The 19,325-nt window shown below is 45.5% G+C and overlaps 1 protein-coding gene across 2 annotated transcripts; it reads left to right on the top strand.

Annotated features, from left to right (window-relative positions):
- Positions 1-2,573: 2,573 nt before the first annotated feature.
- On the top strand, positions 2,574-12,281 carry LOC115159784 (substance-P receptor-like). Of its 2 annotated transcripts, XM_029709832.1 has the most exons (7): positions 2,574-2,920; positions 3,097-3,272; positions 6,745-6,948; positions 9,610-9,760; positions 9,962-10,167; positions 10,556-10,658; positions 12,152-12,281. In XM_029709832.1, exons 1-7 carry the CDS (start codon positions 2,690-2,692, stop codon positions 12,236-12,238), a joined length of 1,158 nt encoding a protein of 385 aa, XP_029565692.1. In that variant the 5' UTR covers positions 2,574-2,689; the 3' UTR covers positions 12,239-12,281. The 2 variants fall into 2 exon arrangements, with proteins under 2 accessions (XP_029565692.1, XP_029565693.1); XM_029709833.1 differs by lacking the exons at positions 10,556-10,658; positions 12,152-12,281 and having other exon boundaries at positions 9,962-10,184.
- The last annotated feature ends 7,044 nt before the right edge of the window (positions 12,282-19,325 follow it).

The raw sequence follows: 19,325 nt of genomic DNA on the forward strand, positions 1-19,325 counted from the left end.
TGCCCGAGTATATCAAATCAAACCTCTCTGGACAAGATTCTACTGCTTTCTCCTTCCCTCTTTCTTATTCTCTCTCTCTCTCTCTCGCTCGCTCGCTCTCTCTCTCTCTCTCTCTCTCTCTCTCTCTCTCTCGCTCTCTCTCTCTCTCTCTCTCTCTCTCTCTCTCTCTCTCTCTCTCTCTCTCTCTCTCTCTCTCTCTCTCTCTCTCGCGCCTCTCTCTCTCTCTCTCTCTCTCTCTCTCTCTCTCTCTCTCTCTCTCTCTCTCTCTCTCTCTCTCTCTCTCTCGCTCTCTCTCTCTCTCTCTCTCTCTCTCTTTCTCTCCCTCCCCCTTTTTCCTTCTATCTATTTCTCGAGCTGTTAGATTGAATCACCTATGTGTGACTGGGAGGCTGAGAGACTAGCCCACGGTTCCAGGTACTTAAGCATCCACTCCATTCCCCCATCCTCTACCTCTCTCTATCACTGTTTCTCACATTCAGATGTCTTTCTTCTTCCCTTTCGTACATTCAGATTGGGGACCTGTGTGTGGAGGATTTGTCAGGAAGATGAAATATGTTGTGTTATCTATCCTACATAGATTAAAACCTCTCTTTGTAACTTTCCTGCTCTTCACTTCTTCTCTTGTTCTCCTTCTCCTTGCTACAGATCTACTATCTTAATAGAGTAGTAAAAGAATCCAGCAGCAACATGAAATGTGGATTATTATGTGGATTATGATTAATGGACATTTTTGTAGAGTTTGATACATTTTTCGTAAGATTTTTTTAAATAAAAATCAAGTCTGAAATTTGTGGAAAGTGGAAATTACAAACTTCAGAAGCCTTTTTTTAAACCTCAAATACACTGGTGTTTAAATTTTCTGCACTACAGGAAAGTTCTCCTGCAACAGGGTGATCAAATGAAGATCCTCCACCTTCTTCTCATCCACTCCCCTCATCTCCCCCTCCTCTCCTTTCTTCTCCTCCAGTCCACTCCCCTCCTACCCTTCCCTCCTATCGCTATCCCACTCTCCTCATCCCTCTCTCCTCACCTCTCCTTTCTCAAGGTGGATTGTGTTGTAGTTCTGAGTAGTTGAGTAGTTATAGGTGAAATTGGCTTCCATTTCCCTGCTGTACATTCTGATGATAACTCTGTTTGGTGTGTGTGTGTGTGTGTGTGTGTGTGTGTGTGTGTGTGTGTGTGTGTGTGTGTGTGTGTGTGTGTGTGTGTGTGTGTGTGTGTGTGTGTGTGTGTGTGTGTGTGTGTGTGTGTGTGTGTGTGTGAGAGAGAGAGAGAGCCGACTGAGTGACAGGAAATGAGGATAGAGAGTGAGCAGGGAGAGGATAGATAGAGACAGAATAGATTAATGTTACTATATAATAGTAATGCAGCCCGTCTTGTAAAGGAGGCTTGACATCTCCCCAGCCTTGAGATCCAGACATCAGAATATTTATGTAGGGAACTTACACAGACCACTCTTCCTAATGATGCTTACTCTCTCTGGTAAAGAGGAGGAGAATGATTGGAGGGAGGATGAGAGCGTAACTTCTGCTTCTAACTCACACTCTCAAACATGTAGATCCCCTGATCCTCACTAACGACACCTTTTGCCTATTCCCTGTCTGTACTTTAGCCTATCAGATTTCCTGTTATCAACCCATTGCCTGATCTCCCGGACGACGTTACTAGCCGTTTCCCTGCCTGTACTGTTGCCCTTTTGGACCCCCTGTGTATGACCCACCTGCCCCTGGACCCAGCTACCTGCCTCCTCCTGTGGTCCTTTACAAATAAACACCAGCTGCGTCCTGGGCTTGAAACCAGCTCTCCGTCTCCTATCGTGTTCATTGCAGAGAGATACATTGAGCAACATAGGGAGAGAGGAAATGAAGAGAAAGATTTGAAATAGCAGACTGAACTCCAGATGTCTGACTGCAGGCAAGGGCATCGATCAATGTGACCCACTCAAAAGACCATAGGCTATTTCATAGATCCAGAAAACATTATTTCCAGGGAGAGAAAGAGAGACATTTCGGAGATTTCCATCTGACTCATCTACACCTTACTTTGCTCACTGAGGGAAATCACAAAATAATACATAAACCATTCTTATATATGCACTTCACCTCAAACATATTCCTCGCTGTGTGTGTATGTGCGTGTGGCTGTGGCTTTCACGCGCGTGCGTATTTGACTCGAGTGTCTGTGTGCGGCATGGGTATGTCAAATGCTTGGCTTTGCGATGAGCGCATAGTGTGCGTCCTTCCCAGCCTGCGCGCGACAAGAAAAAAAGGTTTACCGTTAACGGGAAAGTAAACACGAATATGGAGAACGAAGACCATTTCAATCCCAAAGCTTTTCACCTGTAACTCAAATTACAAAACGTTCTTGTTCATTTGGGAAAGAGAAGTGCGTAAATCTGACAAGTGAGCCGGTCAACAGAAGAAAGTAACTAGACAGTTTTTACTACTGCGATATTCTCCCAGATCAACATTCCATTCACTTTCTTTTTTCTGTTACTATCAAAATATTTTGGGGTTTATAACCCTCAGCATCAAAGATAAACTTCAGAAGATTGTTTTGTTGTGAAACGATCACACAAGGTTAGGCTACTGGGAATAACTCTACTTATTCTTCAAATATAATATTTATTATTTTAGCCGTTACTATTTGGATTATTACTCTTTCAACACAAAATATCTGAGATCTAAAGATGGACTCGCTGTTGAACACCACAGATTACTACTCTTCCGTTACCGCCTCTAACGGCTCCGGTTTGAACGACACAGAGGGATATAACCAGTTCGTGCAGCCGATCTGGCAGATCGCTCTCTGGACCATCGCTTACTGCAGCATGGTGTGCGTCTCCGTGATCGGTAACCTGGTGGTCATCTGGATCATCCTCGCGCACAAACGCATGAGGACCGTGACCAACTACTTCCTGGTAAACAAACACATGTAAAATGCTAAAGAACGAGAGAGCTTGGACAGACGTTATGTCATCATTTCCAAATTCATTTATTTTATTTTAAAATATCACCAGTGAATGTGAACTTTGTTTTGTGTGTATGTGTCTGTCTGTCCATCTGTCTGTTTCTGATTCCTCTTTTCTCCTCCCAGGTGAACCTAGCCTTTGCAGAGGCGTCTATGTCAGCCTTCAACACAGTGATAAACTTTGCATACAGCGTCCATAACGAGTGGTACTTTGGTTTGGGCTACTGTCGGTTCCATAACTTCTTCCCCATTGCAGCAGTCTTCACCAGCATATACTCCATGACTGCCATAGCACTGGAAAGGTGAGCTGTGTGTGTGTGTGTGTGTGTGTGTGTGTGTGTGTGCACTCTAGTGTGTGTTTGTTTTCACTTGAATCTACTCCATGACTGCCATAGCTCGGAACAGGTAAGCGACCCTATATGCTGTATGTGTGTGTGTGTATGACCACACCACAGCCAGCTACAGTAAAGCTTATGTAACATCCATGTCTTCAGTGCAACATGAGTGTTAAATCCTCTCCTCTATAATCTCAGCACTGGCTTCAGTCAAACATAAATTAGCTTTAGATTTGTTTAGTCACTACTCAAGTGGACGTTGTGTGTGTGTGAGTGTGTGTGTGTGTGTGTGTGTGTTTGATGTGTTTAACAGCAACCTTTTCCTAGAGATCCCTTCTCCAACCCTGCTTCTCTCTCATATAATGTCATCAATATGTCGCCACAGCCTTAGTGTGTGAGAGCTGCGTTTTCCTTCACATCATCTCTGCTCCTCTCTTTTCCATCCTTCCTTCACTCCGTCCATCATTCTGGGCTCGCTGTCAGAACACAGATCCCCCTTTCTTCAGTATGTCACCACAATGTCAGAACAATCTGAACATTCTTGCAATAGTGAAGTAGAGAGAGAGAGTGTAGCCCTTCCCCCAGGTGACCCCAGGCTCCCTGGGAGTGTTTACAACAGGTGACCCCAGGCTCCCTGGGAGTGTTTACAACAGGTGACCCCAGGCTCCCTGGGAGTGTTTACAACAGGTGACCCCAGGCTCCCTGGGAGTGTTTACAACAGGTGACCCCAGGCTCCCTGGGAGTGTTTACAACAGGTGACCCCAGGCTCCCTGGGAGTGTTTACAACAGGTGACCCCAGGCTCCCTGGGAGTGTTTACAACAGGTGTGTTTGTAAACCGCTGTGTCTGAAGAGGATCGATTTTACCTCAACGGGCAGAGAAAAGTAGGGATAGAGAGGGAGGCAAGGATAGAGAGAGGGAGAGGGAGGGGGATAGAACAAATGGGAAGGGGTGATAATCAAGAGGGAAGGAGAGGGGAAGAGAGGGGGAGAAGGGGTGGAAGGGATTAAGGAGAGAAAGGGCAGAGGGAGAAGAGAAACGGCGAAGAAAGAGAAGAAGGGAGATGATAGTTTTGGCGTCACCCCATCTCCTTGTCTTGATTAGAAAAGTAAATCACATCAGTGAAGCAACACGAGGAGAGGAGGGTAGAGGAGGCAAGGAGGAGAGGGGAGGAGGGTAGAGGAGGGTAGAGGAGGTGAGGAGGAGAGGAGGCGAGGAGGAGAGGAGAGGAGGGTAGAGGAGGCAAGGAGGAGAGGAGGAGGAGGGTAGAGGAGGCGAGGAGAGGAGGAGAGGAGGAGAGGAGGGTAGAGGAGGCGAGGAGAGGAGGAGAGGAGGCGAGGAGGAGAGGAGGGTAGAGGAGGCGAGGAGAGGAGGAGAGGAGGCGAGGAGGAGAGGAGGGTAGAGGAGGCGAGGAGGAGAGGAGTGGAGGGTAGAGGAGGCGAGGAGGAGAGGAGTGGAGGGTAGAGGAGGCGAGGAGGAGAGGAGTGGAGGGTAGAGGAGGCGAGGAGGAGAGGAGTGGAGGGTAGAGGAGGCGAGGAGAGGAGGAGTGGAGGGGAGAGGAGGGTAGAGGAGGAGAGGAGGGTAGAGGAGGAGAGGAGTGGAGGGTAGAGGAGGAGTGGAGGGTAGAGGAGGAGAGGAGGGTAGAAGAGGCAAGGAGGAGAGGAGGGTAGAGGAGAGAGGAGGCGAGGAGGAGAGGAGAGGAGGCGAGGAGGAGAGGAGGGTAGAGGAGGCGAGGAGGAGAGGAGTGGAGGGTAGAGGAGGCGAGGAGGAGGGTAGAGGAGGAGAGGAGGGTAGAGGAGGAGAGGAGGGTAGAGGAGAGGAGGGTAGAGGAGGAGAGGAGGGTAGAGGAGAGGAGGAGGGTAGAGGAGGAGAGGAGGAGAGGAGGGTAGAGGAGAGGAGGGTAGAGGAGAGGAGGGTAGAGGGTAGAGGAGGTGAGGAGGGTAGAGGAGGAGAGGAGGAGAGGAGTGGAGGGTAGAGGAGGAGTGGAGGGTAGAGGAGGAGAGGAGGGTAGAAGAGGCAAGGAGGAGAGGAGAGGAGGGTAGAGGAGGGTAGAGGAGGCAAGGAGGAGAGGAGAGGAGGCGAGGAGGAGAGGAGGGTAGAGGAGGCAAGGAGGAGAGGAGGAGGAGGAGGGTAGAGGAGGCGAGGCGAGGAGGAGAGGAGAGGAGGAGAGGAGGCGAGGAGGAGAGGAGGGTAGAGGAGGCGAGGAGGAGAGGAGTGGAGGGTAGAGGAGGCGAGGAGGAGGGTAGAGGAGGAGAGGAGTGGAGGGTAGAGGAGGCGAGGAGGAGGGTAGAGGAGGAGAGGAGGAGAGGAGGAGAGGAGGGTAGAGGAGGCGAGGAGGAGAGGAGTGGAGGGTAGAGGAGGCGAGGAGGAGGGTAGAGGAGGAGAGGAGTGGAGGGTAGAGGAGGCGAGGAGGAGGGTAGAGGAGGAGAGGAGGAGAGGAGGAGAGGAGGGTAGAGGAGGAGAGGAGGGTAGAGGAGAGGAGGGTAGAGGAGGAGAGGAGAGGAGAGGAGGAGGGTAGAGGAAGCGAGGAGGAGAGGAGGGTAGAGGAGGAGAGGAGGAGGAGAGGAGGAGAGGAGGAGGGTAGAGGAAGCGAGGAGGAGAGGAGAAGGATCAGATACACTCACATCAACTCTGCATGATTACCTTTCATTAGAGCTTGGAGGAACACACACACAGTGCAGTGTCTCTTCTCCATCTGTCACCAGAATGTAGCTGTTGCGCTAAAGAAGATGAACTATCAGTAATTGCCAATTAAATGAAACCAGTGGAATGTAAAACTAATCGTGGCCATGTCTGTATCCCCTGGTGTCCCCTCAGTAGCGAACGTGTGTATATATAAATGTGTGTCTGTGCTACAGTAATGTGTGTGTGTATAGCAGTGTGTGTGTGTGTGTGTGTGTGTGTATAACAGTGTGTGTGTGTGTATAACTGATCTGTGTGTGTGTGTGTGTGTGTGTATGTATTACTGACCTCTGTGTGTGTGTGTGTGTGTATTACTGATGTGTGTGTATTACTGATCTCTATGTGTGTGTATTACAGTGTGTGTATGTGTATTACTGACCTCTGTGTGTCAAAATCTAATCAAATTGTATTTGTCACATGCTTCATAAACAACAGGTGTAGAATAACAGTGAAAGGCTTACTTACGGGCCCTTCCCAACAATGCAGAGAGAAAGATACAACAACAAAATAATGACAGGAGGATTAAATACACAGTGAATAATGAATAACAATGATGAGAAAGTGGGTGTGTGAGTGTGTAAGAGAGCATATGTGAGTGTGTGAGTGTGTGTGTATGAGTGTGTGTGTGTGTGTGTGTGTGTGTCTTGGGGTGTATGTGTGAGTGGGTTGGTCGAGTCTAGTGTTTGTGCATAAAGTCAGTGCAAGAGAGTTAGTGCAAAAATTCATATCCCACGTATGTGTTTTTGTGTGTGTTCCAGGTACATGGCGATCATCCACCCCCTGAGGCAGAGGTTGTCTTCAGCAGAGACCCGTGTAGTGATCGGAGTGATCTGGGTGTTAGCTCTGCTGTTGGCCTTCCCCCAGTATTACTATTCAGCTACTGACCAGCTGCCTGGTAGGACCGTTTGTTACATCCAATGGCCTGAATACACCGATGACACAGCCATGGACTTCAAAAAGATGTGAGTACTGACACACACATACACACACAGAGGGGTTTGAAGGAAGCGTCATCTTCAGGAGGTTCACTAGACATTAGAGAATAAACTGCATTCTTTTTTGTCTGTAGAATCTGATTCACTACTCACATCCTTTTTCTGTCTCAGCTGGAATCCCAACTTCTGGATGAATAGCCCGAGCTTCTTTCTGCTGTTTGTCTCCTTGTAATGTAACATCCTAGTGGAATGATTCATGAATCTATCCAACCTCTAGTAGTCAAGAGACTGATTTAGAACCAAACAGATAGTAGGTGTTCAGTCTGTGGGGGTTATTTGTTATGAATAGCCATTGTTAGACAGAAGTCATAGGACTTCAAGGACTTTAATTCATTGCGTTGTTATTGTTTTTCTGTTTTGTTGTGTTGTTTATTGATGCTGTGTGATCATCTTTTTATATATATATATATCTAGCATTGTATTTGTCACATAGAAAATAAGACAATTCAAATCAATTCTATGTTAAAGAGATGAATAACCATGTTTAACAGTCTAGACTTCCATGTTCCAAACTGTGAAAGTTATTCTCTGTGAATGATAACAGTTTGATATCATTAGTCAACTTTGCAGCAATTAAAAACCACAGACTAGACTGTTTAGCTATTAAAAAGTTATTCACACAGAATTTACTTTACTAATTAGCAGGGCTGTCAAAGTTAACGTTTACATTTGTTTTGGCGCAGTTAATTGCGTCTGTTTTTTTCTATCTTCCACGGATTGGTGCGCATGTCACGGGTCATTTTAAACTACTCGCGAGCCGCTATTTTTTGGTTTGATAACAAACAACATTGTTTAGCTAGCTAGTCATGTTACCTAGCTAGCTTGCAACCTGATAACTTGACCACTGACTAGGCTATGCACAAATGTAGATGACACAGGACGAACTGAACAGGAATAGGCTCCTCAAAGAGATGCTTCAAAGGTAGGCTGCTTATGCAAGAGTGGGGTGTGTATGATTATGTGTGAGAGAGGATGTGTGTTTCAAGTTTTTAATTGTCACGTGCACAGGGGTGGAACAGTACCCAATTGTCATACTTGAGTAGAAGTAAAGATACCTTAATAGAAAAGGACTCACGTAAAAGTGAAAGTCACCCAGTAAAATACTACTTGAGTAAAAGTCTAAAAGTATTTGGGTTAAATATCAAAGGTAAATGTAATTGCTAAACCATACTTTAGTATCAAAATTAAAAGTAAAAGTACATATAATTTCAAATTTATTATATTAAGCAAACCAGACGGCACCATTTTCATATTTTTTTAATTTACGGATAGCCAGGGGCACACTCCAACACTCAGACATGATTTACAAAGAGGACATGATTTATAAGAGGGAGTAGGCCTACAGAAACATTGATAAGAGGGAGTAGGCCTACTGAAACATTGATAAGAGAGAGTAGGCCTACTGAAACAATGATAAGAGCGAGTAGGCCTACTGAAACATAGATAAGAGGGAGTAGGCCTACTGAAACATTGATAAGAGGGAGTAGGTCTACTGAAACATTGATAAGAGGGAGTAGGCCTACTGAAACATTGATAAGAGGGAGTAGGCCTACTAAAACATTGATAAGAGGGAGTAGGCTCTACTGAAACATTGATAAGAGGGAGTAGGCCTGCTGAAACATTGATAAGAGGGAGTAGGCCTGCTGAAACATTGATAAGAGTGAGTAGGTCTACTGAAACATTAGGAGCATTAATAGCTGTAGCTATGTTAGTGTCTTGTGTGTTGTTTATGGCGAAAATGCTATTAAAACATTCTCATGTAGATCATTTGGTGTTTCCGTCCCTTCAATGCATAGTATGCCTGTAACTCAATGAACTGCTTTTTAAATATATATATTTTTCTTTAGGGACAAATTTAGGGCGATTAGCTAGCCTTTAACTCAATTAATTATTTGAATTGTTTGACAGCCCTACTAATTAGTTGTCATTATGGTCCTGATTTTTTCCTAGTTCTCTCAGGCCGGGATTCAATCCGATCGCAGGTTATAAGCATTGCGAATTTTAAAGGCAGCGTTCCCGCGTTCGTGGAGATCCCATTCCCGGTAAATGCTGCATATGCCGGCACAATCTGAAATTCCCTTTTAAAGTCGTAATGCCTATAGCCCTCGATCGGATTGAATCCCAGCCTCACTCGTTTCACAGTTCTCTCTCTCTGTCCCCACTTTCTCCTTCTCTCTCTCACTCATTCTCTGTGTTTCTCTCTCTCCTCCTACCCATGCTCTCCTCCGTGTGTGTGTGTGTTATTTAGTATTTCCATTAGTCTCAGGTGTTCAGGGGAATGAAGTCATTTCCATTAGCAGCTGAGTCCCTGTAGTTCGTCTGATGTTAGAAGTTAGGGGCTAGGGCTTGATTTAGGCCTCTCTTTTCTCTCTTCCTCTTAGTAAATTGATTTCACATCTTTCAGTGAGAGCTGATCTTCTGGGCCGCTACTCCCTGTAGCAAGACTGATAAGGGATCAGCAGACATTGTGTGTGTGTGTACGTACGTTCGGAAGCAGAGATAAGGAATCAAATCAGAACAGGGTTGACTAGACGAGACCTGAGACCCCAGTCCAACATACTCATTAGTGTGTGTGTGTGTGTGTGTGTGTGTGTGTGTGTGTGTGTATATATGTCTCTGTCTGTGTAGGTACTCTGTGTCTGTGGTGTTGCTGTACTACTTCCTGCCGCTGTGCATTATGGGATGTGCTTACCTGGTGGTGGGCTTGTCCCTGTGGGCGGGGACTATCCCTGGAGACTCCACCCACCGCTACCGAGAGCAGCTAATCGCCAAACGCAAGGTACACGCACACACACACACACACACACACACACACACACACACACACACTCAAGCTCACAGGCAGAACACAATACCTGTATGTACACACACTCATGCATGCTCACACACAGCAGGGAACCTCTTGAGTGAATATTCTTAGGAAAATCCCTAAATTGCTTTCAACTGTCCCTCCCTCCCCCCTCCCCCTCCCCCTCCCTAGGTTGTGAAGATGATGATCGTGGTGGTGTGTACGTTTGCAGTGTGCTGGCTGCCTTACCACATCTACTTCCTGCTCCAGCAGTTCCACCCTGACCCCATGCAGCTGTTTGAGTGGCGCTACATCCAGCAGGTCTACCTGGCTGTCCTGTGGTTGGCCATGAGCTCCACCATGTACAACCCTATCATCTACTGCTGTCTCAACGACAGGTAGGTAACTGTACACACCACAGGTGGCTGGTGGCACCTTCATTTGGGAGGATGGGCTCATACTAATGGCTAGAACGGAATGATAGGAGTGGTTCCAAATACATCAAACACATGGTCTTTGATACCATTCCATTCAAACCCCTCCCAGACATTATTATTATATGTCCTCCCCTCACCAGCCTCCTGTGGTACACATACAAGCGCAAACACAACAGGCATGTACACACACACACACACACACACACACACACACACACACACACACACACACACACACACACACACACACACACACACACACACACATTTGACCCATTAGCCTCTCCTTCTCGCTCTCTCTCTCTCCCCCCTCTCTCCCTCTTTCTCTCTCAACCCTCTCTCTGTTTAGATTCAGGGCAGGCTTTCAGAAGGTGTTCTGTTGGTGTCCGTGTGTTCCTGCCGCCTCCTACGAGGAACTGGAACTCAAGTCCACCCGCTACCTACAGACCCAGGTGTGTTTAGATTCCCTCTTCTTTCTGGGTGTGTGTATTGTTTTACCTTTATTTAACTAGGCAAGTCAGTTAAGAACAAATTCTTATTTTCAATGACGGCCTAGGAACAGTGGGTTAACTGCCTTGTTCAGGGGCAGAACGACATATTTTTTACCTTGTCAGCTCTGGGATTTGATCTTGCAACCTTTCAGTTACTAGTATGAGTGTGTATTTTTAAGTTCTGTCCCAATTATCTCTGTTTCCAGGTGAGTGTGTACCGGGCCAGCCGGATGGAGACCAGTTTGTCGACAGTTCTGCAGCCCACTAAGGAGGAGTGCTGTGGGGCAGAGCAGCCAGCCAGCCCCCCTATCATCCAGACAACCCTGGAGCTCACCTCCACCTCCAACGGCTCAGCCTCACGATCAGCCCTCAACCCCCCCGACAGCCCTGCTTACTACGGCAGACATAACATGGACTAGTGGCCTAAAAATCGCCTAACTGGATTAGTCGTGGTTTAATCTCACTTAACCCAGAACTAAAATGTTACGTAATTTGGTCAGCTGCTCGATTAGGTTCTAGGGGAAGTGTGTTAGAAATTGAGATTTCCGTTTTGTCTCCACCCTCGCAAAAGGAAAATCTCAGTCAATCCCTCCCACCCCCTTCTGATATTTTCACCGGTGGTTATCATCCGCAGAAGTAAAGCAGTTTAAGCACCGCCTTCACCCAATCCTGATATGTCCAAATAAGCAGTGATGAAAACCCAAACCCCAGAACTAATGCTGCTCGTATCCCATATTATGCCATATTATACCGACAGATGTACTGTACCAGTGATGTTTGCTGTAGGTACTGTCTGGGCTCGTGCTCTATTCTCACACATTCTAATGCCGACACAACATCGGCTAGGGCAGCCTAAATTCGTCGGGGCATGAACTCTACAAGGTGTGGAAAGCATTCCACAGGGATGCTGGCCCATGTTTACTACAATGCTTCCCACAGTTGTGTCAAGTTGGCTCGATGTCCTTTGGGTGGTGGACTACTCTTGATACACACGGGAAATTATTGAGCGTGAAAAACTCAGCAGCGTTGCAGTTCTTAACACAAACTGATGCGCCTGGCACCTACTACCAAACCTCGCTCAAAGGCACTTAAATATTTTGTCTTACCCATTAACCCTCTGAATGGCACACATACACAATCCATGTCTCAATGCTTAAAAATCATTATTTAATCTGTCTCCTCCCCTTCATCTCCACTGATTGAAGTGGATTTAATAAGTGTCATTAATAAGGGATCATAGCTTTTGCCTGGATTCACCTGGTCAGTCTATGTCTTTAAAATAGCAGGTGTTCTAAATGTTTTGGACAATCAGTGTATATCAAACTGGACTAGAGTCCAGAGCTCTTCTTTAGGCAGACATGGGTTTTGTGCCCTAGAACCTAGTGTAGTGTTCTATTCTCCTTGTCTAATATATCTGACCAGGCAGCTCATAAGAATTCTTTCCATCATTCCAGAACCCTAGGGCTGTGTTTGGAACACTCACCGAATCGCTTCAGCTAGCATCAATGGCAGCCCAAGCTCTCTCCCTAAGAAAACACTGATGTTTTTGTGTGAGTGTTTTTGTGTGAGAGTCAGGCAGGGTGTGTGTGTATGTGTGTGTGTGTTCATTTCTTCGTGTGTGTGTGTGTGTGTGTGTGTGTGTGTGTGTGTGTGTGTGTGTGTGTGTGTGTGTGTGTGTGTGTGTGTGTGTGTGTGTGTGTGTGTGTATTTCCGGGAGGTGATGTGTGTTGGTTCAGCACCTGTTGTCAGGGATTACTGCTCAGAGATGACAATTTGAGGAGCAGTACTAGGTCTGCCTGGTCAGGGCAAAGGTCAGATATATATAGATATATAGACAGGAGAGGAAAGAGGGACACAAATAGAGTCTAGAAGAGGGGGGAGGAAGAGGGGAGGGAAAACAGTGAGAGGGGTCAGTTGAAAGAGAGGTGGGATCAGAGTGAGAGGGGTCAGTGAGAAAAGAGAGGAGGGATCAGAGTGAGAGGGGTCAGTGAGAAAAGAGAGGAGGGATCAGAGTGAGAGGGGTCAGTGAGAAAAGAGAGGAGGGATCAGAGTGAGAGGGGTCAGTAGGAGGAGAGGTAGAGGAAAAACAGTATTCTCTTCCGCCTCTCTACGCCCTCATCTATATTATATTAATATATATATATAGTTATCTGTATTACCTCATCTGTTCACACACAGAGTATGGAGCAGGGCCATGGGGGGCTCTGTGTGTGTGTGTGTGTGTGTGTGTGTGTGTGTGTGTGTGTGTGTGTGTGTGCGCATGCATTTGTATTTGTTTGTGTGTCTGCCGATATGTTACTTAGTATGTTATTTAGTATGTTACTTAGTATTGTATTTAGAATGTTACTTAGTATGTTATTTAGTATTACTTATTATTTTATTTGGTATGTTACTTAGTATATTACTTAGTATGTTATTTAGTATGTTACTTAGTATGTTATTTAGTATGTTACTTAGTATGTTATTTAGTATGTTATTTAGTGTGTTACTTAGTATGTGTCTATGCTTTAATGTGTATGTATAATGTACGTATGTACTGTATATACATGCTTGGTTCACACAAACACTGGTACTTAAAATCTCTGCCACAGCTTGTGGCTGACGTATCACAGCCAGGTACGACATGCCAAGTGTCACTCAATTCCCAGGTGTGTGTGTGTGTGTGTGTGTGTCTTGCTTTGAACACCTGACTGAGTGTCCACCAACTGCTCCTTTCCTACAATATGTATGTGTGTGTGTGTCTGAACAATGGCACACACACACACACACACACACACACACACACACACACACACACACACACACACACACACACACCTGATTGTCATGCCTTGCTTCAGCTATCTGTGCATGAGGATAAGCGCCAGTGTGATTGATGCATGATTGTCCCAAAAAAACTGGACATATCTGTGACCGTTTTATTTAGAAGGTAAACAAACTATTTCAACTGATTTATCTGAAGAACTGAGAATGTTATTTCCTCCATGATTGTCATGTCACACAATGTTTTATAAAGTATAGTCATTGTTATTTATTCTTATTGAGTGTGTCCAGTGTTTACATAAATGAACATGAAAAGTGAAACAATTGAATGTGTTATGGTGACTCTATCTTTGGTTTTGTTGTGCATCAAAAGATGTTTCCCAGAGTTTTACAGTCTTCATGTTTGTGTTGTATTGAATGACATTGTGACCATTATATTTTCTACCTGACTGAAGTATGATTCCATATTATTTACTGTATCAAACAGTAGCCAGACATCATTCTGTCAAAATAGTCAAAGTTGAACTATCTGAAGAATGCTGCTGATACACCAAAAAGAAACATATTTATGAAACAGAAAACTATTTCTAAAGTAGTACATTATATCAAGATAAAATGAGGAACGTTAACTTGGAAAGTTGACATTCTCTAAATGGCTGTCTTGACAGACATCCTAGCCTTTAGGACAATCCATTCCACAGGACAGACTGTCTGTGTTCAGCATATCCATCAGTCTGATCAGGAAACCTGGAAAGTAGTGCAGTATATGGGGAAGAAGGGGCCTGACGACAACAACATGAGGAAAGTTAACTGTCTGAGTCCCAGACAATCCATTCCACAGGAGGACAGGCTGTCTGTATGGAGAGATGCTGTGAACAGCCCATCGATCAGCCCACCCGTCTGACCAGTAAATCCATTGAATTCTCTGTCTGTCTGTCTGTGTCTGTCTTGTCTGCCTGCCCATCTGTCTGTCTGTCAGGTGGTCTCTGAGACGAGCTCTGAACATCAACAGGTGTCACCAGGTGTCTGGAAGAACTCCACAGGAACAACAACTCCAGTCTGATCTCGTTTTAGGTCTGCCAAAATTCAGTCAGTTGCTATTAAATCTAAACCATCCCACTGATTTTATGGCAGTTAAAACTCATGATAAAGCAAACAGTCTAAGTGAACACACATTTTCATTTCAATTGACTGTAAATGAAATGAGGCTATTGTACACCATCTGTGACTGCATGTTCTGCCATGATGAGTGTGTCCGTGCGTGTGTATCAGAGTTACAACGATAGTGATTGGGAGCTGTTATGTTGTGTTGGCAGTTGGTGTGTAAATGAAGAGGAGACCAGGCTGGTTGTTTCTACAGATATGACGTTACTCCTGTGTTATTATTCAATAATGACCGATCCTTTTTACTGCTCCTCTGTGTTCAGACCAGACGGTGTGACAGAGCTGGTATTGAGGATGGGTGGGGGTCTTCTGTTTGGCTAGGCCAGGATGTTATGGTTACAGCTACTCTATGTGAACCCATCTGCTTTAATGTGTGTGTGTGAACAAGTACTTGTGTATAAATTGCAGGTAATTTCCTATAGACATCCAGAGTCAGAGAAGAAGAGAGACAGGAAGCTGCCAATAGTTGAATATACTCAGTGGACAATTTATTGGGTACTGTTCACAATGGTTTGCTCCTACAGACAGTAGTCGTGGCTTGCTATATAAAGCAGGCAGACATCGAGGCATTCAGTTACTGTTCGACTAAACGTTAGAATGGGCAAAATTAGTGACATAAGCGACTTTGAGTGTGGTATGATCGTCGGTGCCAGGCGTGTCGGTTCCAGTAGCTCCGAAGCGGTTGGCGTCCTGGGCTTTTCACGCACGACAGTTCTGGGTTAAGCAAGCTTACAGGTGGGTCATAAACAGGCAAATAACGGCGCAGTACAACAGTGGTCTGCAGAACAGCATCTCGGAACGCACAACTCATCTGTCCTTGTCACGGATGGGCTATTGCAGCAGACGACGACACCGGGTTCCACTCCTATCAGATAAAAAGAAGCGGCTGCAGTGGGCACGCCATCACCAACACTAGACAATTGGAGAGTAGAAAAACATTGCCGGGTCCGACGAATCCAGTTAGGATTTGGCTAAGCAGCTTGAGTCCATGGCCCCATCCTGCTTGGTGTCAAAGGTACAGGCTGGTGGTGGTGGTGTAATGGTGTAGGGAATAGGTTGGTCCCTTGATACCAAACTAGCAACGTTTCTATGCCCCGAAGAACACGGTAGGAGGAGGCAAAGGGAGGTCCGACACGGAACGAGATGGGTGTACCTAATAAACTGGCCACTGAGTGTAGCTCTCATATCAACGTGCCACATATAACAGCAACACATACACATGCACACACAAATACGTTAAAGCAAATACTGTCCGTCATTGGTTGACACCATGCCATTACTGGAGACAGTTGATCGTTGGAGAAAACGTCCACTAAATGAGTTATTCTGTTGTCGCTCTGTCCAATGCGTCATGTTGATATGTGCGTTGCTAGTGAATTACAAGTGCATTTTATAGCATAACCTGAAAACCAGGGATTGTGGCATCTGTGTGATGCAAACACAAACATCTGTTCGCCAGAGTTTATTTTTTATTTTTTATCAGACAGTTACTGTATCACCCACGCACCTGCACTTCAAGAGTGTCTGTTTGTTCTGAACTGATGTCCACACTTCTAAAGCCTGTGGGAGAGCTAGGTTATATGGAGGGAGGGATGGAGAAAGGGTTCAGAGAGCGGGCAAGTTCAAATAACACACACCTGCATACAAAGACACACCTGCAAGTACACACATAAACATACACCTGCATGCACACAGAGGGGACAGACAGACACTCAAATTAGCCAAAAAGTTTAGCAGCTCTGAATGCTACCAGACGATTCACTCCTGCCCTCTTTCTTCCACATTATTTTCTCTCCCTCCCGCTCTCTCTTCTGTTCTCTCACCTTTAATAGATTCCTCCCTCGCTTGTTTAGCTGACTGCTGTCCTGTTTCATTCCTCTCTTTTAGGCAATGTTCCCACGTTAGCGGAGACTGCATTTATGGTAAATGCTGCATATGTTGCCTCAATCGGAAGTTAATTTTACATTTCTATCGCTTCAGTTTTGCTCTCTTTCCCACATCCCTCTTTCTTTTGTCCCCTTCTGTCCTGTCGAGCTGGCTCATCTTTTGTTCATTGTTATATACTCTTCCAGGCCCTCTCTCGCCATCTCTCTCTCTCTCTACCTCTCTCTCCCGCTCTCTCTCTCCCTTCTCTCTACTCTTCTCTCATCTCTCAGTGGAAGAAATCAGACCATTATCAGTTTGTTTAAGGCCATCTCTGCCCTCGGTGTCACATCCATCTGAGAGGAAGAAGAGGAGAATGAGGACTGATTTTGTTCTTCAACAACAAGCATCTGTTTCACTCTGATTCCATCTAGTGGACCAAACTAAAACTGTCTAGTCTTTCTTTCTCTCTCTCTTACACTTACACACACACACACACACACACACACACACACACACACACACACACACACACACACACACACACCACAGGAGGAACATCAAGCTGATTGTTGGCATAGTAACCGCCGTGCTCATCGTCGTTCTACTGACCCCTGGAGTCATCCCCATGAAATAACACCTACCATACAACCCTGAGATTCACAATGTCTGTCATGCAACTCTTCCTGTGTGTTAGAAATCAATAAAAGCACACACTTCACACACGTAGCCTACATACTAAGCAAACACACTTGCATGCACACAAACACATCTAAAGCCTCATGGCTTATATTCTACTTTATCTCTTGCAAAGTCTTTGTACGTGTTACTCAATACTTTTACAGTTACCAGAGTGAAGATTTCTGTGCACACACACACACACACACACACACACACACACACACACACACACATAAAAAGGATCCAAACATTTCAAAGGTCCTTGTCTGCATGGCACTCAAGGGTACAGAAAGCACCTCCTTCTCCAAACAGCTAGGCTGCCCACGACAGCTGAAACAGAGCAGTAACTAGCCAATTGGTTTGCCCTAGTTTTGTCAGGCCTGCAATCTGGAGGCAACGCACTGCAAGCCTGTGTATGTGGCCGAGACTGCCAAATATCAGCACCACCAGCTTGTACCTCCACCCAGGCTGTCCCAGCACCACGAGGGGCTGGTACTGAAGCAGCTTGTCAGAAAAGGCCTGCTCCATGTAGCCGTCCAATCAGCACCTCCCCCGGACCTCCCCCACAACAACAATATCTGGTGCATTTATACACAGGAAAACAGTAGCTGCATCCGTCTGATAGCGAGGAGTGTTGTCCTGGATGTAGGATGAGATGTTCAATCATGGGTTACAGTCGCCTCCACAACAACACCGCAATCTGCCACAACTGGATCAGTTTGCATATCAGTCCGTGTCCACCTGAACTCTCCTCAAGTTGCACAGGTCCAGACCGTCTGACCAGACTCCAAAGCCCACAGCATTTTTCCATTGGCCTTACTCCTGAAGCCCAGGAAGCTCAGTGTCAATGGCCAGTGGAACCGCTGATTGGTTTATTCATTAGTGTTAATGTTGGGAGCATATCAGTTTTAGACTTGTACCAGTGGGTTACCTCTGCTGCATCTTTCATAAAACACTGCACATTGTCTTTCACTTCCAGCCCAAACCATTTCAAAAAGTCATCACACAGAGAGATGTTTGTCCTTTCCCTGAACAGAAGAGGCCACCTTCTGATGTAAAATACCACAGGAGACCAAACCAGTAGTAGAAGTACTGTATACCTATTCCAGGCACATTTATTTATTATTTAAGAAAGAGTTATTCATCATCTTCACCACTAAAGGAGTCTACCAGGAGTATTAGGGGGCAAATCCACATCTCACATTATCAATCTCATTCAAAGGTCCTGTGTGCTGAGAAAGCACACAGTGAAATGCAGAGAACAGAAACAACAGCCCAATTCCAAATGGACCCCTGGCACTTAGCATTGGATGCCTCGGCATCACTCACATTAAGAAGTGAAAGCCTGTGACAGAGGCTGGTTAGCCCCTAACCTGGAGCATTTTCTGTATGCTAAAAATTCAGAGAACAATGTGGAGCTATCACAGCTATCCAATCCTCTCAAATCTACATCTGCATGGAGTGCCAAGGGGTTAGAGGTCCATTTCGGATTGGGCAAAGGAAACATCTCCAATTAAAAAGGCAGAAGTAAGGTGTAGTAAAACCCCAGACAGTAGAGTCATTTCCATGGAGAGGATAGGTAGGCCAGAGATCGCTGTTATTGGGCAGTTTCCGGTCTGTGTACGTGGGCGTACCCTCTCTCGCAAGACCATTTCTGCACGTGCTCAAGTGGGAAAGCATGCCCATGCGAGAGAGGGTACACCCACTTACACAGAAAAGAACCTTCACAATTTTTTACATGAATCGTCTTCATTATCCCCTATCTTTTGGGGGAATATATAGAGAACGAGAGTTCCTTATTTAAATGGCTCAATTGTAATTGTAACCTCAACAGTGATTATTGGTGCCTACAGCACCAGCAGAGGGACATTCCTACGACATACCTAATTTGATCACCACATGCAAAAAAACAGGGTTGGGTCAATTTCACTTCAATTCAGAAAGTAAACCAAAATCCATTTCCACATTTTCCTCATTGAAAAGCATTGGAATTTCTGTGTACTTCCTGAATTGACTGAAATTAAAATACAATTGACCACAACCCTGGCAAAAAATATAATTGCATCTCAGTTATCTCAAATAACAGTAGACTGGTTATTTTGTCTGGTGAGGTATTGTAGAATGAAGTTGCCTCTAGATGCTGATTTAGGGTCAGTT

The sequence above is a fragment of the Salmo trutta genome, chromosome 23 (assembly GCF_901001165.1).
Source record: "Salmo trutta chromosome 23, fSalTru1.1, whole genome shotgun sequence".
Lineage (NCBI taxonomy): Eukaryota > Metazoa > Chordata > Actinopteri > Salmoniformes > Salmonidae > Salmo > Salmo trutta.

Coding starts and splice junctions, on each gene's coding strand:
- LOC115159784 (XM_029709832.1), top strand. CDS start 2,690: ATGGACTCGCTGTTGAACACCACAGATTACTACTCTTCCGTTACCGCC. Junction 3,273..6,744: donor ACTGCCATAGCACTGGAAAG/GTGAGCTGTGTG, acceptor TGTGTGTTCCAG/GTACATGGCGATCATCCACC. Junction 6,949..9,609: donor GCCATGGACTTCAAAAAGAT/GTGAGTACTGAC, acceptor CTGTCTGTGTAG/GTACTCTGTGTCTGTGGTGT.